This window comes from Leptopilina heterotoma, unplaced genomic scaffold, assembly GCF_015476425.1.
Source record: "Leptopilina heterotoma isolate Lh14 unplaced genomic scaffold, ASM1547642v1 Lhet_212, whole genome shotgun sequence".
Lineage (NCBI taxonomy): Eukaryota > Metazoa > Arthropoda > Insecta > Hymenoptera > Figitidae > Leptopilina > Leptopilina heterotoma.
Genome location: NW_025110930.1, coordinates 2,047,651 through 2,069,169, shown reverse-complemented (window position 1 = coordinate 2,069,169; position 21,519 = coordinate 2,047,651). Strand labels below are relative to the sequence as shown.

At 23.2% G+C, this 21,519-nt stretch overlaps 3 protein-coding genes across 4 annotated transcripts; all 3 read left to right on the top strand.

Annotated features, from left to right (window-relative positions):
- The first annotated feature begins 960 nt into the window (after window positions 1-960).
- Window positions 961-10,469, top strand: LOC122501600 (EF-hand calcium-binding domain-containing protein 1). The gene is made up of 5 exons (XM_043611191.1): window positions 961-991; window positions 5,310-5,650; window positions 8,444-8,543; window positions 8,644-8,897; window positions 10,171-10,469. The coding sequence occupies exons 2-5, from the start codon at window positions 5,334-5,336 to the stop codon at window positions 10,391-10,393; spliced, it is 894 nt and encodes a 297-aa protein (XP_043467126.1). The 5' UTR covers window positions 961-991; window positions 5,310-5,333; the 3' UTR covers window positions 10,394-10,469.
- Window positions 10,470-10,668: 199 nt separating this feature from the next.
- On the top strand, window positions 10,669-11,515 carry LOC122501601. The gene is made up of 3 exons (XM_043611192.1): window positions 10,669-10,814; window positions 11,010-11,347; window positions 11,425-11,515. Coding segments are annotated over exons 1-3 (396 nt in total). The 5' UTR covers window positions 10,669-10,757; the 3' UTR covers window positions 11,426-11,515.
- Window positions 11,516-17,880: 6,365 nt separating this feature from the next.
- Window positions 17,881-20,124, top strand: LOC122501612. Of its 2 annotated transcripts, XM_043611216.1 has the most exons (5): window positions 17,881-18,076; window positions 18,323-18,629; window positions 18,727-19,086; window positions 19,174-19,390; window positions 19,799-20,124. In XM_043611216.1, exons 1-5 carry the CDS (start codon window positions 18,026-18,028, stop codon window positions 20,055-20,057), a joined length of 1,194 nt encoding a protein of 397 aa, XP_043467151.1. In that variant the 5' UTR covers window positions 17,881-18,025; the 3' UTR covers window positions 20,058-20,124. The 2 variants fall into 2 exon arrangements, with proteins under 2 accessions (XP_043467151.1, XP_043467150.1); XM_043611215.1 differs by having other exon boundaries at window positions 18,727-19,390; window positions 19,799-20,121.
- The last annotated feature ends 1,395 nt before the right edge of the window (window positions 20,125-21,519 follow it).

Here is a 21,519-nt window from a genome sequence, read left to right as displayed (position 1 = left end):
TTTAATTGCATCTTTCGAAAACGGCAGTTACTTAATTATTACAGGGCAAACTTGAGTTAATAAGAGATGTCAACATTTTGAGTAAATTTCTAGATTTCCTATCAAAGCTCAAGCAAAAGTTAAGGGCAATATTTTCCAGGTCAATTTGATTAACAAACTTTACTTAACGTCTGCTATTTATCATTTGTAGTAACATTTTTACAGAGTTTAAGAGTCACGATAAAATTTTTATTCGATTAAAGAATTTCATAATTCTGTTAATTTTATTCATAATTTTTTGTTTGCTATTTTTTAGTTTTTTTTTTTATTTCATTCTCTATGTGTACCCTTTTTTGGATTTTTATATATAGATATCTTAATCCCCCCCCACTTTGCTATTTTTTAGTATTTTATTTACTCTACCTTTCTATATATTAATTATATTTTTTTATATATTTATATATTTTATATATTTATATTATTTTTCATTTTATGATATTTATACACACTGAAAGAAAATTTATTTGATTCAAATAACCAATTACCTGCCCATATTATCAAATGAATATTTACTTGAATCAAATATTTTTTATTTAATAAAAAGTAAATAAGTAAATTGTCAAATAAATTGTATTTAAACCAATAATTCAAGTATTTAAAACAAAAAGGATTTAATTGATTTAAGTAAAAATTATTCGATTCGAGTAAGTTTATTTTCAAAGTTAAATTTATTTAATTTGAGACAAAGTAATCGATTATTTGAATCAAATAAACTGTTTTAGTATTTTATACATTAACGCCAAATAATTAAGTTTTCGAAATTAATTTAATGAAAGGCAAAAATGATAGGAGACAATAATTATAATAATATACGAAGTGCTAATAACTAACACATAAAATGAAAAAGTTGAAAAAGTTTGATCGATAACAAGTAATTCGCCATTGGCGACGTTGTCCCGCATTTCCACGAGCGTTTGTCACGACGAGAAAGGAAAGACAAAATCATTTGAGGGTAAGTTTTATTTCATTATAATCACAGTCATTTATGCATTCCATAGAGATTTCCATAAATAGGGTAAATAATGGACACTTTTTTCCCTATCGATTTTCCCCACAAGAACACAAAATACCTAGAGTAGACCTCACTTTTCATTATCATATGCGCAATTACGTAATTTGCAAAAATTAATTTTTAGAATCATTTCCCTTTAATTTTTCTTTGTAAAAAAATTGTAATTTTGTAAAATAACAGATTTTAGTCATATTTTATTTTTTTTATTTAAAGAAATTAAATTCTAAGTTAAATTTTGTTATTTACATTTCTATTCAAATTAAATCGTACATTAAAATAACAGAATATTTTTTGGAGAATTTTATTTTTTTCGAAAATAATTTTTTTTGGGTTTTAATCTAAAGACAGGTAGGGTAAAATGTATAATCGATAATGTTTTAAAAAAAATTCAATTTCTTTTAAACTTTGATTTTTTTTTATTTGTTTGTGAACGTGATAAGAAATGAATTTTAGATTGAAGAAACTAAAGAAAGATCGGAATTGAATGTAAGTAATTCTGGAAGTTAAATTAGAGCGTGAGAAATTCATGTTAAATTTAGGAGGGAAGTTTGATTACTATCACACATGAAAATTGAGTAGAATTATTTGTAACTGCGTGATTTAGAATTTTCATGTTCTGCTAGGAAACGCATTGTTTCTTCAATTTATTTTCTATATATTCACATATTTTATTTATTTTTTACTAAAACTTTTATCATAGACGAAAAATTTATGTAAAATTGTACTAGAAGATTCTAATAGAGTGAAAAAAATTAAAAATTAAAAATACAAAAAAAAATTCTAGTCAACATTTTGTAGAATTTCACGAAAATAATCCTATAGAATTTCTACACAAATTCTAGTATAAAAACAATAAATTATGTTTATTAATAAATAAAAGTAAAAAAATGTATTAATACAGGTGAAATAATCTTGTTTCCCCCTTTTTTATTTTCTCTAATTTTATTCAGTAATTACAATTAATTACAACAATTTATTAATTCTTGTTCAAATTTATAACCATTTTTTTTACTGAAACGAAACAATTTTATATCATCGCTTTGATTCATGTAATTCGTTTGCTTCACTTCGTTTATGAGAGAATTTTCATGCCATCTAGGCGGCAAATTAAAGAACTGTTTTGGCGCGAAATTCAAAAAAGGCAAAATTTTATTAATAATATTTAATTCATTAATAGCCACAAAAAGATAGTTTTGTTTTTTACCTAATATTCACTAAAATTTATGTAGAAATTCTACTGAATTTTTCTAGTAAAATTCTACAAAATGATCACTAGATTTTATATAAAATCATTCTTGTACAATTCTATAGAATTTTTTTCGACTGGGGTCACAATAAGTGTTTAATTTTGAAAATTATTTAAACATAATTTTAGAAAAATGTAATTTTTAAAATAATTTGAACATAATTTTAGAAAAATTGTAATTTTTAAGATAATTTAAACATATTTAAAAAAAAAATTATTCTTTAAAAGAATTTAAACATAAAATTATGCTTCTTATTCATTTATTTATTTATTGAGATACATCCCGCATTCCGCAAAAATAATCATAAAAAATGGTTAACAAAATATAACAATATAAAGCAAAAAAGAATAAATTTTTTGTTATTAATGTTATTATTTCTAGTTCTTAAAATTAAATTTTTTATTTTACATTATTTTGTACTTCATTTATTAATAAATTCGAGAATAAATTAGGATTTTTTATATTTTTAATCATGAAGCGCCTGGAAAAGAGCAACGCAACAATCTTTGCTGTCAATCTGGTTCACATAAAAAAGGAGCTGCACTCTGAGAACTAAAAACTAATTTTATTCGCCCAAAAAAAAATTATTATTTTTTGTAATGAAAGGTTTATAAAATTGTTTAAATTTATGAAAAGTTTATAAAAAATAAATAGATATAATATGAAATCAGAATAATCGTACTAGGCCTTTTCTTACAAAAAAAATTTTTAAAAAAGGTTTTAACAAAATGGGCAAATATTAAACAATTATTATTTTTTCTATTTGAAGAATTTATTGAATAAATTATAAATAATTTTCCCACCTTGTTATTACACCTGGATACCATTCGCCAGGCACCTTTTCTATTGATTTTATAAACATAAAACGCGATTTTCTAATTTATCTTATGGTGTTGTCTTCGAGGCAAACATAAATAGTCTATAAACTATTGTTTAATGAGAAAAGTTATAAAAACTTGCCCGTTTTTATTGGTCTTTATCATGCAAGTTTTTCGACACATGCAAAAGAATCTTTATATTTGAACACATATGCGGAATGTGTGCTAAGATAATCGGAATTGTTATTCGAGAAGAATAGAAAAAAAGGAAAACCAATTTCTTTACATGTCTTTGTAAATAACAGTATAGAGACAACTTAAAATTGATCAAACTGGAGCATCAAAATAATTGCACACATAAGGAATGTAAACAAAAGAAAAATTTTGTCGATGTAAATAATAACAATTTTTTATTAGAATATTGTAAATTAGACGCAAAATAAAATAATTCAAAATTTAGTTTTTGATCTGATTAGAAGAACATGGTTTTTGCGAATATCAAATTGAGACAAAAAAATGAATCAAAAGTGTGCTTTACTTTGGTTCATTTTTTATCTCAATTTGATATTCGCAGAAAAATTATGAATGTGAAATGTAAATAGAATCAAGATTTTTGTCATAAATAATAGAATAAATGCGACTAAATTAAATTAGTTGCTCTGAAGAAAGCTAGCAAAGAATTTTAAGGTTATGTTTCTATTTAACTGTTTTAATAACTGTTTTTGTTTAATTAAAACTAAAATTACCCGAGTCGAAATTTAGACCCTACTTAGCCTCTGAAAATGTAGGGCTTATTCAGGTTTAGCAGTCGTAAAGTAGGGTCTGATTTCAATACAATTTTTAAAAACTAGACCCTCCTTTGACTCCCAAAATAGGCTGAAATTTGCCAATCTTCCATTTGGAGAAGCAAAGGAGGGTCTACTTCTAAGAAACCTATACCGTACTTTTAAACATCGTAGACCCTACTTTCATACTCCTAGACCCTACAATTAGAAAAAGAAAAATTTGAAGATTTGCTCAGATTCAATTGAAGCACTAGGGATGAGTAAAAGTGGAATTTTATGTGTTTTATAGCGTCTATATACACGAAGTGTATATAGACGCTATAAAACACATCAGTATTTATGAATTTGGAGTACTTTTTGCATTTGCAGTGTTTCAAGTAATGCATTAAAAAATAATTCAAAATTTTTTTTTAGAATGTAGGGTCTAGGAGTATGAAAGTAGGGTCTACGAGGTTTAAAAGTACGGTATAGGTTTCTTAGAAGTAGACCCTACTTTGCTTCTCCAAATGGAAGATTGGCAAATTTCCGCCTATTTTGGGAGTCAAAGTAGGGTCTAATCGTATTAGAATTAGACCCTACTTTACTACTCCTAACACTCAATAGACCCTGAAAATTCAGGGTGAAAGTAGGGCTTAAATTTCGACTCGGGTAGTTTCTATTAATTATTTTAAACGGAATGAAAACTTAAACATTAGTAATTTACATTAATAGAGTTGATTCCCTTAGTGTTTTTTTAATTTGTTTAATTCCAACAATTTCAAACATAACCTAAAATTTTTGCTTCTTCTTTCTTCGGAGCTTGTTCGAAATAATAAAATATTTGTGTGTTAAAATTTTTAATTAAACTAAAACAGAAGAATTTTAATTTTGTTGTAAAAGAATTTTGCAACTATATTTTCTCGAAATGAATCTAAATGAATTATGATCGAGGTGTTTGATGCGATGCTAGCACAAAAGTTGAACGACATGCAAAGCCGTTAAATTTTCAGAACAAGGTCACAAACATCGCACTCTCAACTTTTTTGGCATCAAATGAATCAACGTAATTGATATACTACTTTGTATTCATTACCTTCGAAATGTTCAATCATTTCTAATTACTTCTCAAAGTTCAAATAAGAATTTCAAATTTCGAATTCATTTTACATTCATTATTTTCCTTATTCCTTTTCTTCAAATTCAAAAATCGAAAACATCTTTTCTTTGAATTTTAATTAATTATAATCTAATTTTTTTTTTTTTTCAAAAATTATAAACGAAGATTCTTTTGCTATTTAGGTTGCTTCAAAAGGAAAAACCTTATAATTTCCAAAAAGAAATAAAAATTCAAAGTTCAAAAGTAGCACACTTTTAGAAAAATCACCAGAAGATATAATAAAAGTTAAGAAATAATATTATATCTTAATAGAGAAATAAATTTTTGGAAAAAGAAATGTCGAAGGAGCAAAGTGCGAAACCAATGTCGGCTTCACGACCTGGTGGGGAGTGTTTGAACGGCGACGGCGCCGCAGGACGCCTGCCCATCAGCGGATCCGCAGGAGCTTTGGTCATGAAAAGCGTATCACTCTTTCTGGCGCGTGGTCGCAAGACTTCTGTTTCGTCGAGGAGACAACAATCGACCTCCGTCGAGCAGAAGCAGGAACTCGAAAAGAAACGAAAACGAAGAGCGAGAGTCGATCCCAAAATGAAGAGTGCCGCTTATTATGCAAAGATCATCGAATTGTTGAAGAAAAAAACTAAATTCTCCAAGTAGGAATCAATTCATTTTTTCAATTGTCATATTTTAAAATAAATAATAATAATAATAATGCGCTAAAAAGGAAAAATATATTTTACCTGAAACACCGAGCATTAAAATAAAATTTTATTTTTTGAGAGAAAAAATTAGTCTTTTTTTTAAGAATAGAATAAACAAATTTTAATTTAAATTTTAAAGTTTAAAATATTTTTGTTTTATTTTCTAAATTTTTGTTATTATCTTTTAGTTTTTTATTGTTATTCATTACTTACAACTTTCTTTGTTCTGAATTGAAGATGTGTTAAAATCAGCAGGTATGAAGAAAATATAAGACAATTTTTTTTTAAAAGAATTCTCAGAACTTTCTTAATCAATTATATAATTAATAATAAAAAAAAAGTTTAGAAAGTTTATTTTTTTTTTAATTTTTTATTATTTCTTAATTTTTAACATCTTACGTTCTTTGTTCAATTTATTTATTTTATACTTTTTTTTATTTATTTATTTTTAATATGCAATTACATTCAATATGTAAATTTATATTTTTAAATGTATCTTAAAATAATTTTTTAATAGCCTATTTTTACTATAGAATAAATTTAGTCTTGTTTCTAAAATATTTTTTTCTTTATTTTATTTTTTTAAATATAAATCAATGGTAAACTAGAAGAAAAATCTTAGTTTAAGACAGAAAGAAATTCTTAAATTAAGATGCAACATTTTTAAGACTACTTACTATAAAATTCATATTTTGAAAGTATAATTTAAAACTATTTTTGAAACAACAGTTTTGTTGAAATTTATAAAGATTTCAAGTCAAATTAAAAAATAATAATATAGTCATAAATATTTATATAAAATTAATTTTGATATTTCGAGTAATTTGACTGAAAACTTAAAAAAAATAATTAAATTTTAGTAGAGTTGCGTTTAGAATTTGTATGAATAATTGAGATTTAAAAGGTTTCAAACTAAAGATTTAGAAAACTTGAATTTTAAAGAATTTTGAGTAAAAATTCTAAACAAGTTAGTTTTTAGAAAAATTTTGTATCCCAATTTTTTTTAAATTAATCAAATCAATCAAAATTAATTAACAAATTAAAATTTCGTAAAATTGAATTCTATATAAAATTGATAAATTTTAGAATTATACTTTTTGGGTGAACTTTCTTTTTTTCTTTGAGTAATTAAATTTTCAAAGAACTCTTCAAAATTAATTAATTTATAGAATAATTTTAGCTAAAGATTCCAGAAAATAATTTCATTAAAATCTTAATGATAATTTTGAAGAAGTTGCAGTATAGCAATCTTGATAAATTATTGAAATTTAAAAGATTTAGAAATTGAAATTTTTGAAAATCTGAATTTCTCATGGAAAAATATTAATACCTAATGATTAAATATTTATCTAAAAAAATCTGTTGTTGTTTCGAATAATTTTCTATAGAAACATTTTCTTGTGTGTGGGAATTTTTAGGGTTTTTTTTAGAGTGAATTAAAATATTTCTTATTGTCAGGAAAGAAAACAAAATTTTTTTTGGAAGTCAGAAAAGTCAGGGAAAAACAAGGAAATTTTAGTGACAACTCTGTTGATATTTGTAAAGTAATGATTTTACCATAAACTGTAAAAAAAAGTACTATACGACTATAAAGCATCACATATTGAAAACCTAACATTTTTTTTTTTCAATTTTTGTTCACTGAAATTGGAAACATCTGCTATCGGAACACGCAGAGGAAAACTAACATAAAACACAAATGCACACATGAAACTAGAAATAAGTCAAACTTTTAGTATATTTAATTTGAAAATTTTACAACACTTTTCTTGAAAGTAGTTTATATTATCATCATTGCGTGTTGGTTCAACTTGCTTTCAATTTTCATTTCGTTTTATTACTCCACTACTAAACCCTTATTTTCGTTTATTATACATTACGTTGGTTTCACCCAAGAAAGTATATCTAATTGAAAAAATTAAAAAGCAGTTCAACCATTTTTTTCTTAATTAAAGTAGGTAATTACAAGGAAGTCACGCTCCCTCAATTTTAAAGACATTTTTCTGTTACGCTCATATTAGAACTTTACTAAAATTATTAAACAATCTTTTCAACAAGAATCTACAAAAATAAGAATCTACAATCTAACTTCAGAATGTAATGTAATGTCAAAATAAGATTTTTGAATTAAACTTAAAAGTATCTTCGTCGTATTACAGTTGAATTTAAATTTGAAACAGGCAAGGGCATAAAAACTGTAAACGTTATAAGAAAACTTGAATCACGCTAACCGACAAAGTTGAAGTTTCCATGACATCTGCGTAATTGTGTAAGAAATTTAAAGTAACTTCAATTATTCTGAAGAGTGTGCCATGTAAACTTTTTTCATTTCAAACTTTTTTAAAAAGAGTTACACTTCATAACTGAAAGAAAACAAAAAATACCTTTTCTGTTTAATGGAAAAATAAGAGAAAATTGCAAAATTTAAATAAATATTTAGTTAACTCCACTAAATTTAAATAAGTAAAAAATTAAAAATATTTACTAACTTGAACTAGGAATTGACTTTTTGCTTTTTAATTAGTAAATTTTATTAATAAATTAGTTAAAATAACTATTCATTAGTAAAATTTACTAATTTGAAAACAAAAAATCAGTCACTAAATCAAATTAGTAAATATTTTTACTTATTCAAATTTAGAGAGTATTAGATAAAAATGTTCAGAAATTTAAAAATAAACTTTAATAAACATTTGAAATTAAACCGTATTTTTAGCATCTAGAATTAAATTTTCAAATTTTTAGAGTTGAACTGGAGTCACTTTGCAAAATTTATAGTAAACTGACACATGTTACGAAGCACCATAGAGAGATAAGTGGAAAATCTTCACCGTCAGCTACTGAGGTACATTAAACTATTTTTTTACGAATTTTATAAAATTTAAAATAATATTTTGCTTTTAAAATAAAATTAAAGAAAAAAAATTATTTTCTTGATTTTACAGGGCATTGATAGGACAATATTTCGTGAACTACTTCACAATACCTTCAATATAATCACAGAAGACACATTAATTGAGCGAATGTTTGTGTGTTGGGACAAGGAGAGTGAAGGTGTTATTAAACTCCAACCCTGGATTTTGGGCCTCGATTTATTTTTACGAGGAACTGAGAGAGAAAAAATGGGGTTTTGCTTTAAAGTCTACGATTTAAATAGCGACGGTTTTATCACAAAGGACGAAATTTTTCAACTTTTCAAGTAAATAGATCATTTTTAAATTAAAACAATTTTTTTATAATATTTTTTATTTATAAGTTTATTAGATGTAGTAGGATAATTAGGATGCATTAATATTTTTGAAATCTTATTTGACATGAAAATATTTGACATACAATTAATTTGACATAAATTTAATTTGACATACTTTTCATCTGACATAAATTTCATTTGACATACAATTCATTTGACATAAATTTCATTTGACATACAATTCATTTGACATAAATTTCATTAGGCACATAATTTATTTAACATAAATTTCATTTGACATAAAACTCATTTAGCGTAATTTACATTTGAGGTAATTAATATTTAACATTAATTTCATTTTGCGTAAAAATCATTTAACAGAGATTTCAATTAACATAAAAATCACTTGACATAAATTTTATTTGACATCAAAATACATTTGACATAAATTTTATTTGACATTAATTTTATTTAACATAAAGTTTATTCGACATAAAAGTCAATTAACGAATTTTATATAAAAATTCACTTGATATAAGTTTCATTGGCATCAAAATTACTTGACATAAATTACATTTACCATAAAATTCATTTGACACAAAATCCATTTGACATAAAGGTCATTTGACATAAAAAAACAGCACGAATTTTGAAAGTAGCGAAACAGATATATTGAAAAAAACGTAATTGACTACTTTTAAGCTTCGTACCTATATTTTTATGTCAAATGAAACTTATGTCAAATGAGAAAAATATTAAACAACATTTATGTCAAATGAATTTCATATCAAAGTAAATTTATGTTAAATGAATTTTATGTCAAATATAATTTATACCAAGTGATTTTTTATGTCTAATGGGATTACGTTAAATAAGTTTTAGGTATGCCAAATGAAATTTTTTCTAAATGAATTTTATGTCAAATGAATTCATTTGCCCTAATTGAAAAATTGTAATGAAATAAATTATGTAAAGTCAATTTATTTTTATGTCTAATGAAATAAATGCCAAGTGATTTTTTGTCATAATAAAATTTACGTTAAATGGTTTTTTGTCATAATAATAAAATTTATGTTAAATGATTTTATATCAAATTAAATTAATGTTAAATGGATATATGTCAAATAAAATTTATGCTAAATTATTTTATGTCAAATAACTACTATATCGAAATAAAATTACTGGAAATATTCACACTTCCCAGAAAAAATGAATAAAAGTCAAGTATATCTAATTTTAACCTTATAAATTATTATTTTAATTCTATTTACTTTTATTCAAGGAATTGTTTAATTAAGCAACCAGGCGAGGAAGATCCAGATGAAGGAGTACGAGATTTATCTGAATTGGCCTTAAAGAAATTAGACGTGGACCACGATGGAAAAATATCTTTTGAAGATTATGAAATGACAGTAAAAGACGAACCATTATTATTAGAAGCTTTCGGTCAATGTTTGCCATCCTCTGAAAGCATTGTTGCTTTTTTAATAACTCTTAGACCTTGAATTATAACTGGAAAAACGAAATAGGAAATTGCATTAGGTAATTTTTTCATTTATTAATTATTTAATACTTAGAAAAAGATTACGAACATTCTTTTTATGATCCAAATCTGAAATGCTTAGAGATATAAAGTTTGTCCTTCAACTATCATTTAATGAAAAAATTAATGAGAAAAACTAATTTATATTGAGAAAATGAATTGTGAAATTAATTTTCGCTCAGATAAGAGTTTTTCGATAAGGTTATTTAGTATTCAATTATTTAAAATTCAGCGTTGAAAATTTCTTTTGATAAAAAATTAATATCAGATCCATAGTCATTGTATTTTGGAAATTCGTTCATTTCGTATTCGGACCCACTTGCAACATGTTGAGAATCAACTACTTTCTCATTTTCTCCTTTGTTGCAACTTTTCCATTTTTGGTAAATAATTTAACTAATTTCTAATTTAAATAATATAATTCATAATAAATAATAATAAATAGTGATAAATAATAATAAGTAATAATAGATAATAATAAATAATGATAAATAATAGTAAATAATAAAATCATTTCAACAATAAATAAAATATTAACATGCCACAAAGAATCTTAATTAAATTTCTGCTTTTTGCAGGTAAATTGTCAAACGGCGGTTGACAATGAAAATGGATTATTATTAAATAAATACGATCCCGATTCAATTGCACAAAATGAAAAATTTTTACAATTAATAATTAAATACGTTTCACTTACATCGAGTAGATTGCATTATTTGAGGCAGAAATTCTTTGAAGATCAACTTAGGAACTTGAAAGAAACGGAAAGACTCTATGAATTAAGTTACTTGGAGCCAAGAATGATAGAGGCGTTTATAACAGATAAAGAAAAGCAAAATTTGATTACAACAACACCGGCGCCAGCAACTGCACCGAATTCTCCATATAGTATTCCAGCTCCGCTTCTAGAAGCTTGGTAAAATTTCTTTATATTCTAATAATTATTTCCACACAAGTTTATAATGAATAAAATATATATTTTTTTTGTTTCAGAATCCATGTAATTATTACTGGCTGTTTTTTGGTATACAGAAGAAAATAATTAATATGCCTTACTAAAAATTCTAATCAAAATTCAAAGAGTTAAAAAAAAATGTTATTTAGAGATTGTTTAAATAAATTACTATTGTTATTTACTATTTTTTTACAAAATTTACCTCAGAAGTTGCAATTATTTTCTTAATTCTGCAATTTTAGTTTTTTTACTAAATGCAATTTGCCGAACTATATAAATAATTATGCAGATTTAAAACGAAATTATTATTCAAACAATTTTAGATAATAACAAATTATTATTGTTTATAAACTTTTTACAAAATATTCCTAGAGAGATATACATTTTTTCCTAATTTTCCAATTTTCAAACTATATAAATACCAATTCAGATTAAAAATGAAAAAATATTTAAACAGTTTTTAAACAAATTGTTATTGTTTGTTTTTTTGTTTAATACCAATTGTTTGTTAATTATTGTTTCTAATAATTTCTTACTAAATTGTTTAAATAAAAATTTTGTTATTAATCTGAATCGGTATTTATATATAAATTTTTGTAAATTGCAAATTTAGAAAAAAAACTGCATTACTTTCTAGGTACACTCTGCAAACAGTTGGGAATGGGAAATAACAATAATAATTTATTTAAAAATTGTTTAAACAATATTATTTGAATAATAAATAATAATTCTGATTTTAGTCTAAATCTGTATTTATATGTTTGGTAAATTGCAAAATTAAGAAAAAAACTGCAATTTTCAAGGCACACTGAGAACAAAGTTGGTAAATAACAATAATTTATTATTTCTTCAAACAAATAAAAAATTTATCAAAATATATTATGCGTTGTCACAAAACAATTTTAGTGGAGAACTTTGATGATTCTACTTTTTTTCCAAAATAAAAAATAGAAAATATCTATTTACTCGAGAAATAAATTGTCGGCAGTCTCGTACATGTATTGATAAAAGTTATAAATAAACAAAAAGAAATGTAAAAAGAATTTTGTTTTCTTTCATTTTTCGAAAATGGGGAAAATTTTGTTCAATTTAAAAATTGAGCAAATATTACAAAATTTCCATTGTTTGGTATGAAATAAAATTATAATTATTTAATAACTCATATACTGTGAGATTATTGTATTACAGTTTAGAAAATAAAAATTTATTTTATAATACACATAAAAATATTTTATAATATATTAAAAAAATTGCAAATTAATTTTTAGCATGAATTATTATTATTATCATCAAATCATCGTAAATACATCTAATAATTTTAAAATTATCTACTTGTAAAAAAACCGTTGCTTTTCATTAATTTAAACCATGCGCTTATCATAAAAAAAATTGTCACCTAACGTTACTTCTTCTTTAGTATAAATGTCTGAATTTTCGCGAAACTCGAGAAGATTTAATAAAAAATGAAGTCTTGCGTGTTGATATTGTTCATTTTTGAATTCTCTCAAGTGAGAGTAAGTGATATTTTATTAAATAATTATTTAATTAAATTCAATTATTATTAATTAAAATTTATGAAAATAATTCGTTATTTTTATATAGGATTCTGTGTCATTAATTCCATTGACAAATCTACGTCAAATAATAGGTGTAAGTAAATATAAAATGTTTATTTATTTGTTCATTTATTCAATTTTTAACTTGTGTTTTATTAAGAAAATAACTTTTTCTTATTGTGTGCAATTATATTTACGTATTATATTTAGAATTCTTTGCAGCAGGTGGATGAGTTGCCTTTAAATATTGTAAGTAATTTTTAATCAAATTTATCTTTTTATTCTTTTAGTTAAAAATTTATTTACTATTTAATTTTTTTACTTAAAAATTTATATGCTATTTAATTTTTTTACTTAAAAATTTATTTAACATTCAACTTCTTTAATTAAAAATTTATTTAATATTTAATTTCTTCACTTAAAAATTTATTTATCATTCAATTTTTATATTATAAGTTAACACTTTTTATAAATATAATCGTCTATGTATAAAATAGATTGGTGCCCAATTTCCTGTTTATCCGCGGCCTCCATTTGCTACTTTCGTAAGTAAATATAATTTTAAAAACCAAAATTTTAAAAATTCTTCTTTCGATAATTTTATTCTTTTTCTATGTTAAAAATAATTTTTGTAAATACTTGAATGAAAAGTAACATTTACACTCAACATAGTTTCTTTTATTCAAAAATTATTTTTCTATTATATATAAGTCTCAAAAGCAATACTTTCACAATTATTTTTGTTACTAATAAATTAATTGAAATTTATAAGTATGTAAAGTTTAATAATATCTTATTATTGAAACTATAACAAATTTTATTATTTAGGTTGTAATAAATTTTTATATGGAAATAATTATTTAATTTTAGCAATTATTATTATATATAATAATCGTCGTGATTCCAGATTTCCGGATCTCTGTCCACACTTGAAGTTAGTTATAGTTATTCTTTTGTTTTTTATACGTTTTGATAGAAAATAGAAATATACATATACATATACATACATTATAATAATCGTAAGTTTCCTTTCCGTTAGCAAATTATCTGCATTCATTTGTTTGTTTTGAAAATTTAATTTTGTGGGTTAAGTATTGGCATTTTTTATATATTTTTTAATGTCAAACTTTTTAATGTGGAAAATACTTTACTTATTAAATTGTCTCGACTCTTTGGTAAAAAATCTAAAATTATCAAAAATTCGAAAAAATTCAAAAAACCGAATTTCTTAAAATTCAACATTTTTTCTTCTCTTTTACGGGATTTAGCTTCATTATTTTTGTGCTTTTGGAAAATACTTTACTTATTTAATAGTCTCGACTCTTTAGTAAAAAATCTGAAATTATCAAAAATTCGAAAAATTTCAAAAATCCGATTTTCTTAAAATTCAACATTTTTTCCTCTCTTTTATGGGAATTAGCTTCATTATTTTTGTGCTTTTGGAAAATACTTTACTTATTAAATTGTCTCGACTCTTTGGTAAAAAATCTAAAATTATCAAAAATTCGAAAAAATTCAAAAATCCGATTTTGTTAAAATTCAACATTTTTTTTTCTCTTTTAAGGGATTTAGCTTCATTATTTTTGTGCTTTTGGAAAATACTTTACTTATTAAATTGTCTCGACTCTTTGGAAAAAAATAAAAAATTATTAAAAATTATCAAAAATCCGAAAAATTGAGTTTCTTAAAATTCAACATTTTTTTTCTCTTTTATACTATTTAGCTTTATTATTATTTGAATTTTTATTTAAGAGAAAAAATGGAAAACTGAAAAAATTTAGAATTTTTTAAAAAGTTACAGGCCTTTTCCATGATTTTTCTGATTTCCAGAAGCCTTTTAAAAATTCCATAAGAATTCCATTTCCATGATTTCCAGATTCTGTAGGAACCCTGCTTTTGTCTGACTTTCTTCTAAATTATCGAATTCAGTGATTTCTGGGGTGAATTTGGTTAAGTTGTAAAATGATTAATTTCTATTTGAATTCGTTTTTTTTTTGAATGTAGAAAATCTGATGTTAATTTAATTCTTTTTTTGTTATGCACGGCAAAAAATATTTAGCTGGATGAACTACAGATTTCACTTTAGTAGCGAAATTATTTAGTTCTTCAATTAATACTTTCGTTATTCTAGAGAAAGTTATCGCTATTTCAAGTAAAACTTTTTTCAGTGTGTAATAATTATTATTTCTTTAAAAAGTATTTAATTTAAAATGGCTTTATAAAATAAGCAATGCAAAAGATGACCCAGATACTAATTGTAATTGTTCTAGTCATAGTTTAAGTCTAGTAATGTAAATTCTATTTAAATTGAGACCATTGAGTGAAATTATTTGAATTTTAGTTAGTTAAATCTCTTTGTTAGGTTATAATAATTATTTCTTTAAAATTTTTTAAATTGTTTAAAATAAGCAGCCCCATACAACATTCCCGCGCGCTTGCGCGCGGATAGTTTGGCTAGTTTATTATTAATTATAAATAATATTGTATAATAATTGAAAACCATTTTATATACAGCCGATTTATCCACCAACAGGACAAAGTACAGGATGGGTAAGTGGACATTTTGGTTCTATTTTAAATAATTTGAAATAATAATTTTATTATTTTAAATAGTGCAGTATTATTATCTCGTATCATTATGTAATTAAATAATTAATTTTTAAGGGTGTATTTCCGACAACTATTCCTGGAACTGTAGAAGTAAGTAGAAGTATACAATTTATATTAATTTATTAATAATACAAATAATACCAATTAAATCACTTATAAACTTTCTTTTAGAGTGGCTGCTGTTCTTGCAGGCGAATACCTGTAAGTATAAAAGAAATTTTGATGTAAATTTTAATTTGCCTAATTTATAATTGTAACTGTGACTATAATTATAATTGTTAATCGAAATTTCAATATTGTTTCCTGTTAGTACTTGAATTGCTTCCTCCAAATTCTTCTCAATGACACGACCTTATTCAGTACAACAATTTCTGATTTTGTAAGTAATTACATTTTCTTAGTTAAATAGTATTTAAAATTTTTTAATATATATATGCATGGTGATAGTTTAAATTAATACTAATTAATATTCATGTTTTAATTTTTATATTTTATTTACGATTTATTTATTTTAAATTATTTTAGGAAAAAGCCACTAAATTGGTTCCATGTCTCTCTCTTCTTGATGCTGATTTATAAAATATTAAAATTCAAAATAAACAAGTTATTCTTCAGAGTTGTGTTCCTATTCCTATGACGTCTTCGTGATCGCACATCTCATACAGAACCGATGTCAGAAAATTTCCTGAATATTTCAATTCTTGTAGAATTGAATTATCACTTCTTCTTTGACTTTAAATTCTGATTATATCGCCAGTAAAAAATCCACTATAGTTTAAGTATCAACATTATCCATATAATAGATTAACGAGAAACAAAGTTTCAACAGCCATTTGAATAAATGAATTCTAATTGTTTAAGATAATGAACGTGAAGACTTAATTCTGAATGCGAATTTATTAAATTAAATTAATTAATACTTAATTACTTATATAATTTTATTAATATAAAAAACAATAATAATTATAAATTATTGGAAATAATGTCTCAAATGTAAGAAATGTATTATAAATTAATAATTACAACTTTTATAATTAAAAATAATAATTATTGATATTAATATACCAGGAAAAGTTTGTTCTTAAAGCTGCAAAGAAAATTCTTTTCTTCGAATATGCACAAGAAACTGGTCTGTCAATTATAGTATAAATATAAATGTAGGTATACATGATTTTTCCTTCAGACAGTGTTTGATAAATATTCCATAAACAACATGCGCAACATTCAACAATTTTTTATTATTTTCTTCATTCTTCTGAAAACCGTAAATTTATATTTTATTTTTCATATTAATTTATATTTTTTGGCAGGGAAAGAAAATAAGTATTGAATTTTATAAGAATTTTACAATTTAGGAAGAATTTTTTTTTTTTAATTTTAATTACATGTAATTTTTTTTTAAATTTAATATTTTGTATATCAAAATTTAGCTTTTTTGCATTTTCTCTCCAAATTGTAAAATAGTAAAATATAATATTTATTTTCTCTTCATGTCTACAAATATTAAAAAATAATTCGAAAATTTTTGTCCAAGGATATCTTTGGAATGACTATTCGTCTAAATCCGATTTTGAATGCAGATCATTTGTTGAAAAGTTTTCATAAAGTTGCTGCCAATTTTAGTGAGAACATTAATAATAAAATTCTTCCTAAAACTCAAAATGTGGATGTACCATTTTTAGTGAGTAATTTTTGATAAAATTTTAATTTACAATTTCAAATTATTTAAAATTTCTTTTAATTATTTAAAATTAATTTAAATTATTTAAAAATTTTAAAAATCAATTTGAATAGTAATTATTATTAATAGATATCATTGTTATTTTTAGTATCTACTTGGAAAAGTTCCAAAACCACCAAACCTTCCTTATGGATCAGCGCCATCTGAAGTAAAAATTAAAAATTAGATAACTTCGGTTCGGTTTTTTTTTGTTAAACGAATATAACAATAAATTACATTTCTAAATTATATTCACTCTCAGTGATAATTTTTATATTTAAATAAACATTTCTAAATAAATATTCCGAATAATATTCTTAATTTTTCTAATCGACGCAAAAAAAAAGATAAAATTTTGCTAGCAAAGTAAAATTTTTAGCTGTTCCAAATGAAAATTTGTTTCTTGTTGTAAAATACTGTATCATATATTCTTTACTTTGAATTAAATATAATTATGAAACATTTTATTTTCTATTTATTATTTTTTATTTATAAAATGTATTTAAAAAAATTATTTTCCAGTATAATTGTGCAAAATTAAATAATTAATTCGCAAAACAAGTTGCACACACTTTTGTCAAATACCTCCAGAGATTAAGTGTATTTGATAAAAATTTGAAAAGAAAATATTTATGCCATTACCTCAATATCAATCGTTTTAATAGTTCACTTCAAAGTTAGACAATCAATTTTAATAGAGAAAAAGAACCTGTTTCTAAGTCGCTGAATTCGTGATCAATTTCGATTTCTATAATGGACTCTAGAAATTTGTATTCTTTTATTATTTCCCTTTACTTGACACTTGTAAGTAAAAAAATTTTTCTATATATAAGGTATACAAATAATATTCTATTTATTAAGAAAAAAATAAGATAAACAAATTATTTTGAATTTTCCCAGAATTTTTAGTTAGTTTTTTAGTTTGTCCCCCATTTTTGCATAGTTTTAAATTTATTTCCAATTCTTAAAAAAAAATTAATTTTCAAAATTATTAAAAATATTTTTTTTATAAAAAACTACCAGAATTAAACTCTTATTATTTTTATATAGACTTTAGCAAACTCTCTCAGTCATGCTCATTTTAATGTCGCGCCAATAAAATTAACAAAAACCGTATCGCTCGAAAATTTCAAAAATTCCCAAAAACCACAATTTTTGGACACAATTGATGAGGAGATAAATTTTTGGTCAATTCCCCAACAAGAAGAAAAGCATCATTCTACAAAAGTGGAACGCTTCTCTAAACTCTACGAAGGAGAATCCAATTTAATAGAAAATCAATCTTCTATAAATCCTATAAATTTTTCCACGTGGTTTGGATTGCCCAATAACTTGTCGAAATATGTTCCAAAAACAGGTATTTTTGTATAAAACATTTTAAATAGAATTAATCCTCTTTAAAAAAAAAACTTGTTTCTTCTATCTTTAAATGTGCGTTTTTTCTACAAAATTAGGTAAAGCACTGGATTCGAAAATTTTTCATCAAAATTCAGAAAAATTGTTGTCCGAGAAATATCCAGAGATCGAAAAAGTTGTCAATGTGAAAAATTCAGCAGAAACCAAAAATGATATTGACATAAGTGATCTTATGATTCTGGATGAATTGAGCGAAAAATTAAATGATAAATCTGTTTCACTTCAGTCACAAAAGGAATTTTTTCCTAAACTCTTTTCTCCAAGTGGTGATATTTTCAAAAATTCTTATCTGAAAAATGAATTTGGAAAAAAAAATTTATTAAATAAGGAAGAAGAGAATTCAGTGGAGAGGGTTGAAAATAATAGTTATAAACGAAAGGAGGTTGATTTTGATGAAAGTAAAATTCAGAAAAAGCCTAAAGATATTTTCAGTCTTGAGAGTAAAAATTCTGCTTTTTTGTTTAAGGATCTAAAAAATATTCCAGGTGACAATTTTTCTCAGGCCTTTGGAAATCTTTACAAATCTGAAAGTTCTGTTGAAGTTCCCAAATTTTCGGTCTTTAAACATTTAAAACAACCAAAACATTCGGTTGCTGCAATGACTTCAGTTTTCTTTTCACCGAGCAGGCAGAATCACTTTAAGGAAATGAGATTGCATGACGATGACGCTGTCGATTTTGAAATGCCTAGAAAAATATTCAAGTTAGTTCAACTATTAAACCAAATTGACATTGAAACGCTAAACAAATTTATGGTTAAAATTATTCACTAAAATCTAATAATTTTTCGTTAAATTCTATTTAATAATTTTAATGTCTATTTTTAAATTCACTATATTAATGAGCAATTAACTTAATCCACAAATTCTGAATATTTAAATGAACAAAATTTTTTCTAAAGTAAAATTTTCTTGAAATTTATAATTTCTAAAATGAACTTTTGTTTTTTTTTTTTACTTAAAAGTTTGATTTGCTTATAGTTTTGATAAGACAAATTATAAATAATTGCTTAATACAATATTGCCTTTTTACTATTTTTACAATATTGACTAAAATAAATAATTTTTAATGAAATAAAATAAACCTTCTTTTAATTTTATTAATATTTCAGGTCAGCAGGAAAACTTTTTTTCAATAGAAATTTTACGTCTGATAATAAAAAGGAATCTGTATTAAATGAATGGAATCAAAATGAAGAGAAGAAAGATTTAAAATCTAAAAAGGAAACTGAAAAAAGAATTTTAAACGTTCCTGCAAATTATCCAGTTCTCTATCAATTTTTAGAAAAGTTTAGCGATAAAATTTTTGGAGCTGCATTGAAATATGAACTATTCAATCATTATGAAAATGAAAACTCAACAAAATATTAAAATAAATGTGTTCTTCACTAAAATTTACATCCTGCAATTTTTCAAAATATTTAACATTTTAACATTTTAGAGAAAAAAAAATTTAATTTAAATCACGATTTTAATCCAGTAATATGTATTTTATGGCAAAAAACTAGCGTGTATAAATAAATAAAATTAAAAGAAATAATAAATTGAATTCTGCTACAACTTTTTGGTGAGAATTGAATTAACAAAGAATTTCAGTTAAAATTTGAGAAAATATTTGGAAGAACAGCATCAGTTCTAATCTTTAGAAATAATTAAATTTTTAAGGGTTTTACATTAAAAGTATTTTGAAATTTTAATTCCTGCTGAACAAATAAATAACAATAAGTATTCGGATATTTTTGAAACAAAAATTAATGAAATTTGAAAAATTTTATTTAAAAATTCTGAAAAAATAAACGTTTTTAAAAAATCGTAATTAAAACTTTTTGAAAATAGTTGAATTCCCGAAAATAATTTTAAAAAATTGAAAAAAAGGAAATTATCTCAAATTACATTAGAATAAATTTTATATTTAACAGAATTTTATTATCCCACTTTAAAAATTATTTCTAAAAATATTATTGTATTTTTTATAGAATTGTAACTAAAAATTTTGAAAATAATCAAATTTTACAAAATTTTTGTATATTTAAATAATTTAATTAGCGTTGAATTCTAATAAGAATTGATTTAGAAAAGAATTTCAGTTCAAATTTTAAACTATTACATTTGAAATTTTTATAAATAATTAAACAATAGGTTTTTCTTTGAAATTATTTAAAATTTCAATTAAAATAAACAACAATAAAGTTTTTCAATATTTGTTTAACAAAAATGATTGATGTTTTGAATAATTTAATCAAGAAATTGTAAAAAAAATTAGGTTCATAAAAAATGTAATTAAAATTTTTTTCAAGATAAATTCATGAAACGAATTTTAAAAATTGAAACAATGAAAAGTTTCGTCAAATTTCATTGAAATAAATAATTTTTCTCAAGATAAATTCTTAAAATAAAAAGTTTCGACAAATTTCATTGAAATAAATAATTTTGTATTTGAAAGAATCTGATTTTATTACTTTTAAAAATTGTTTAGAAATATAATCATACTTTTGAAGATTTATTTTCCGAAAAATTATATTTTTTAAAAAATAAAAAATATTTATTAAATAAAAGATATTTAAATTTATTTGTTTGTCCTAATTTTATTTATTTATTTTCTGCGGATATAAAATTGAGACAAAAAACGAATCAAAAGTGTTGCGAATTTTGTCTCAATTTTGATTTTTTTTGAAAAAACTGTGAAAATTTATAAGTGTCTTTTACAAATGGAGAAAAAATGATTAAATCACAAATACATAATTATGGCACATGCCTTTTATTAAAAGCAAGCCTGTCCTTTATCAATCATAATTACAATTAATAATAGCGACATAACCAACTTTTTTTTGCT

Coding starts and splice junctions, on each gene's coding strand:
- LOC122501600 (XM_043611191.1), top strand. CDS start 5,334: ATGTCGAAGGAGCAAAGTGCGAAACCAATGTCGGCTTCACGACCTGGT. Junction 5,651..8,443: donor AAAAAAACTAAATTCTCCAA/GTAGGAATCAAT, acceptor TCAAATTTTTAG/AGTTGAACTGGAGTCACTTT. Junction 8,898..10,170: donor GAAATTTTTCAACTTTTCAA/GTAAATAGATCA, acceptor CTTTTATTCAAG/GAATTGTTTAATTAAGCAAC.
- LOC122501601 (XM_043611192.1), top strand. CDS start 10,758: ATGTTGAGAATCAACTACTTTCTCATTTTCTCCTTTGTTGCAACTTTT. Junction 10,815..11,009: donor TTGCAACTTTTCCATTTTTG/GTAAATAATTTA, acceptor TGCTTTTTGCAG/GTAAATTGTCAAACGGCGGT.
- LOC122501612 (XM_043611215.1), top strand. CDS start 18,026: ATGGACTCTAGAAATTTGTATTCTTTTATTATTTCCCTTTACTTGACA. Junction 18,077..18,322: donor TTTCCCTTTACTTGACACTT/GTAAGTAAAAAA, acceptor ATTTTTATATAG/ACTTTAGCAAACTCTCTCAG. Junction 19,391..19,798: donor ATGCCTAGAAAAATATTCAA/GTTAGTTCAACT, acceptor TTAATATTTCAG/GTCAGCAGGAAAACTTTTTT.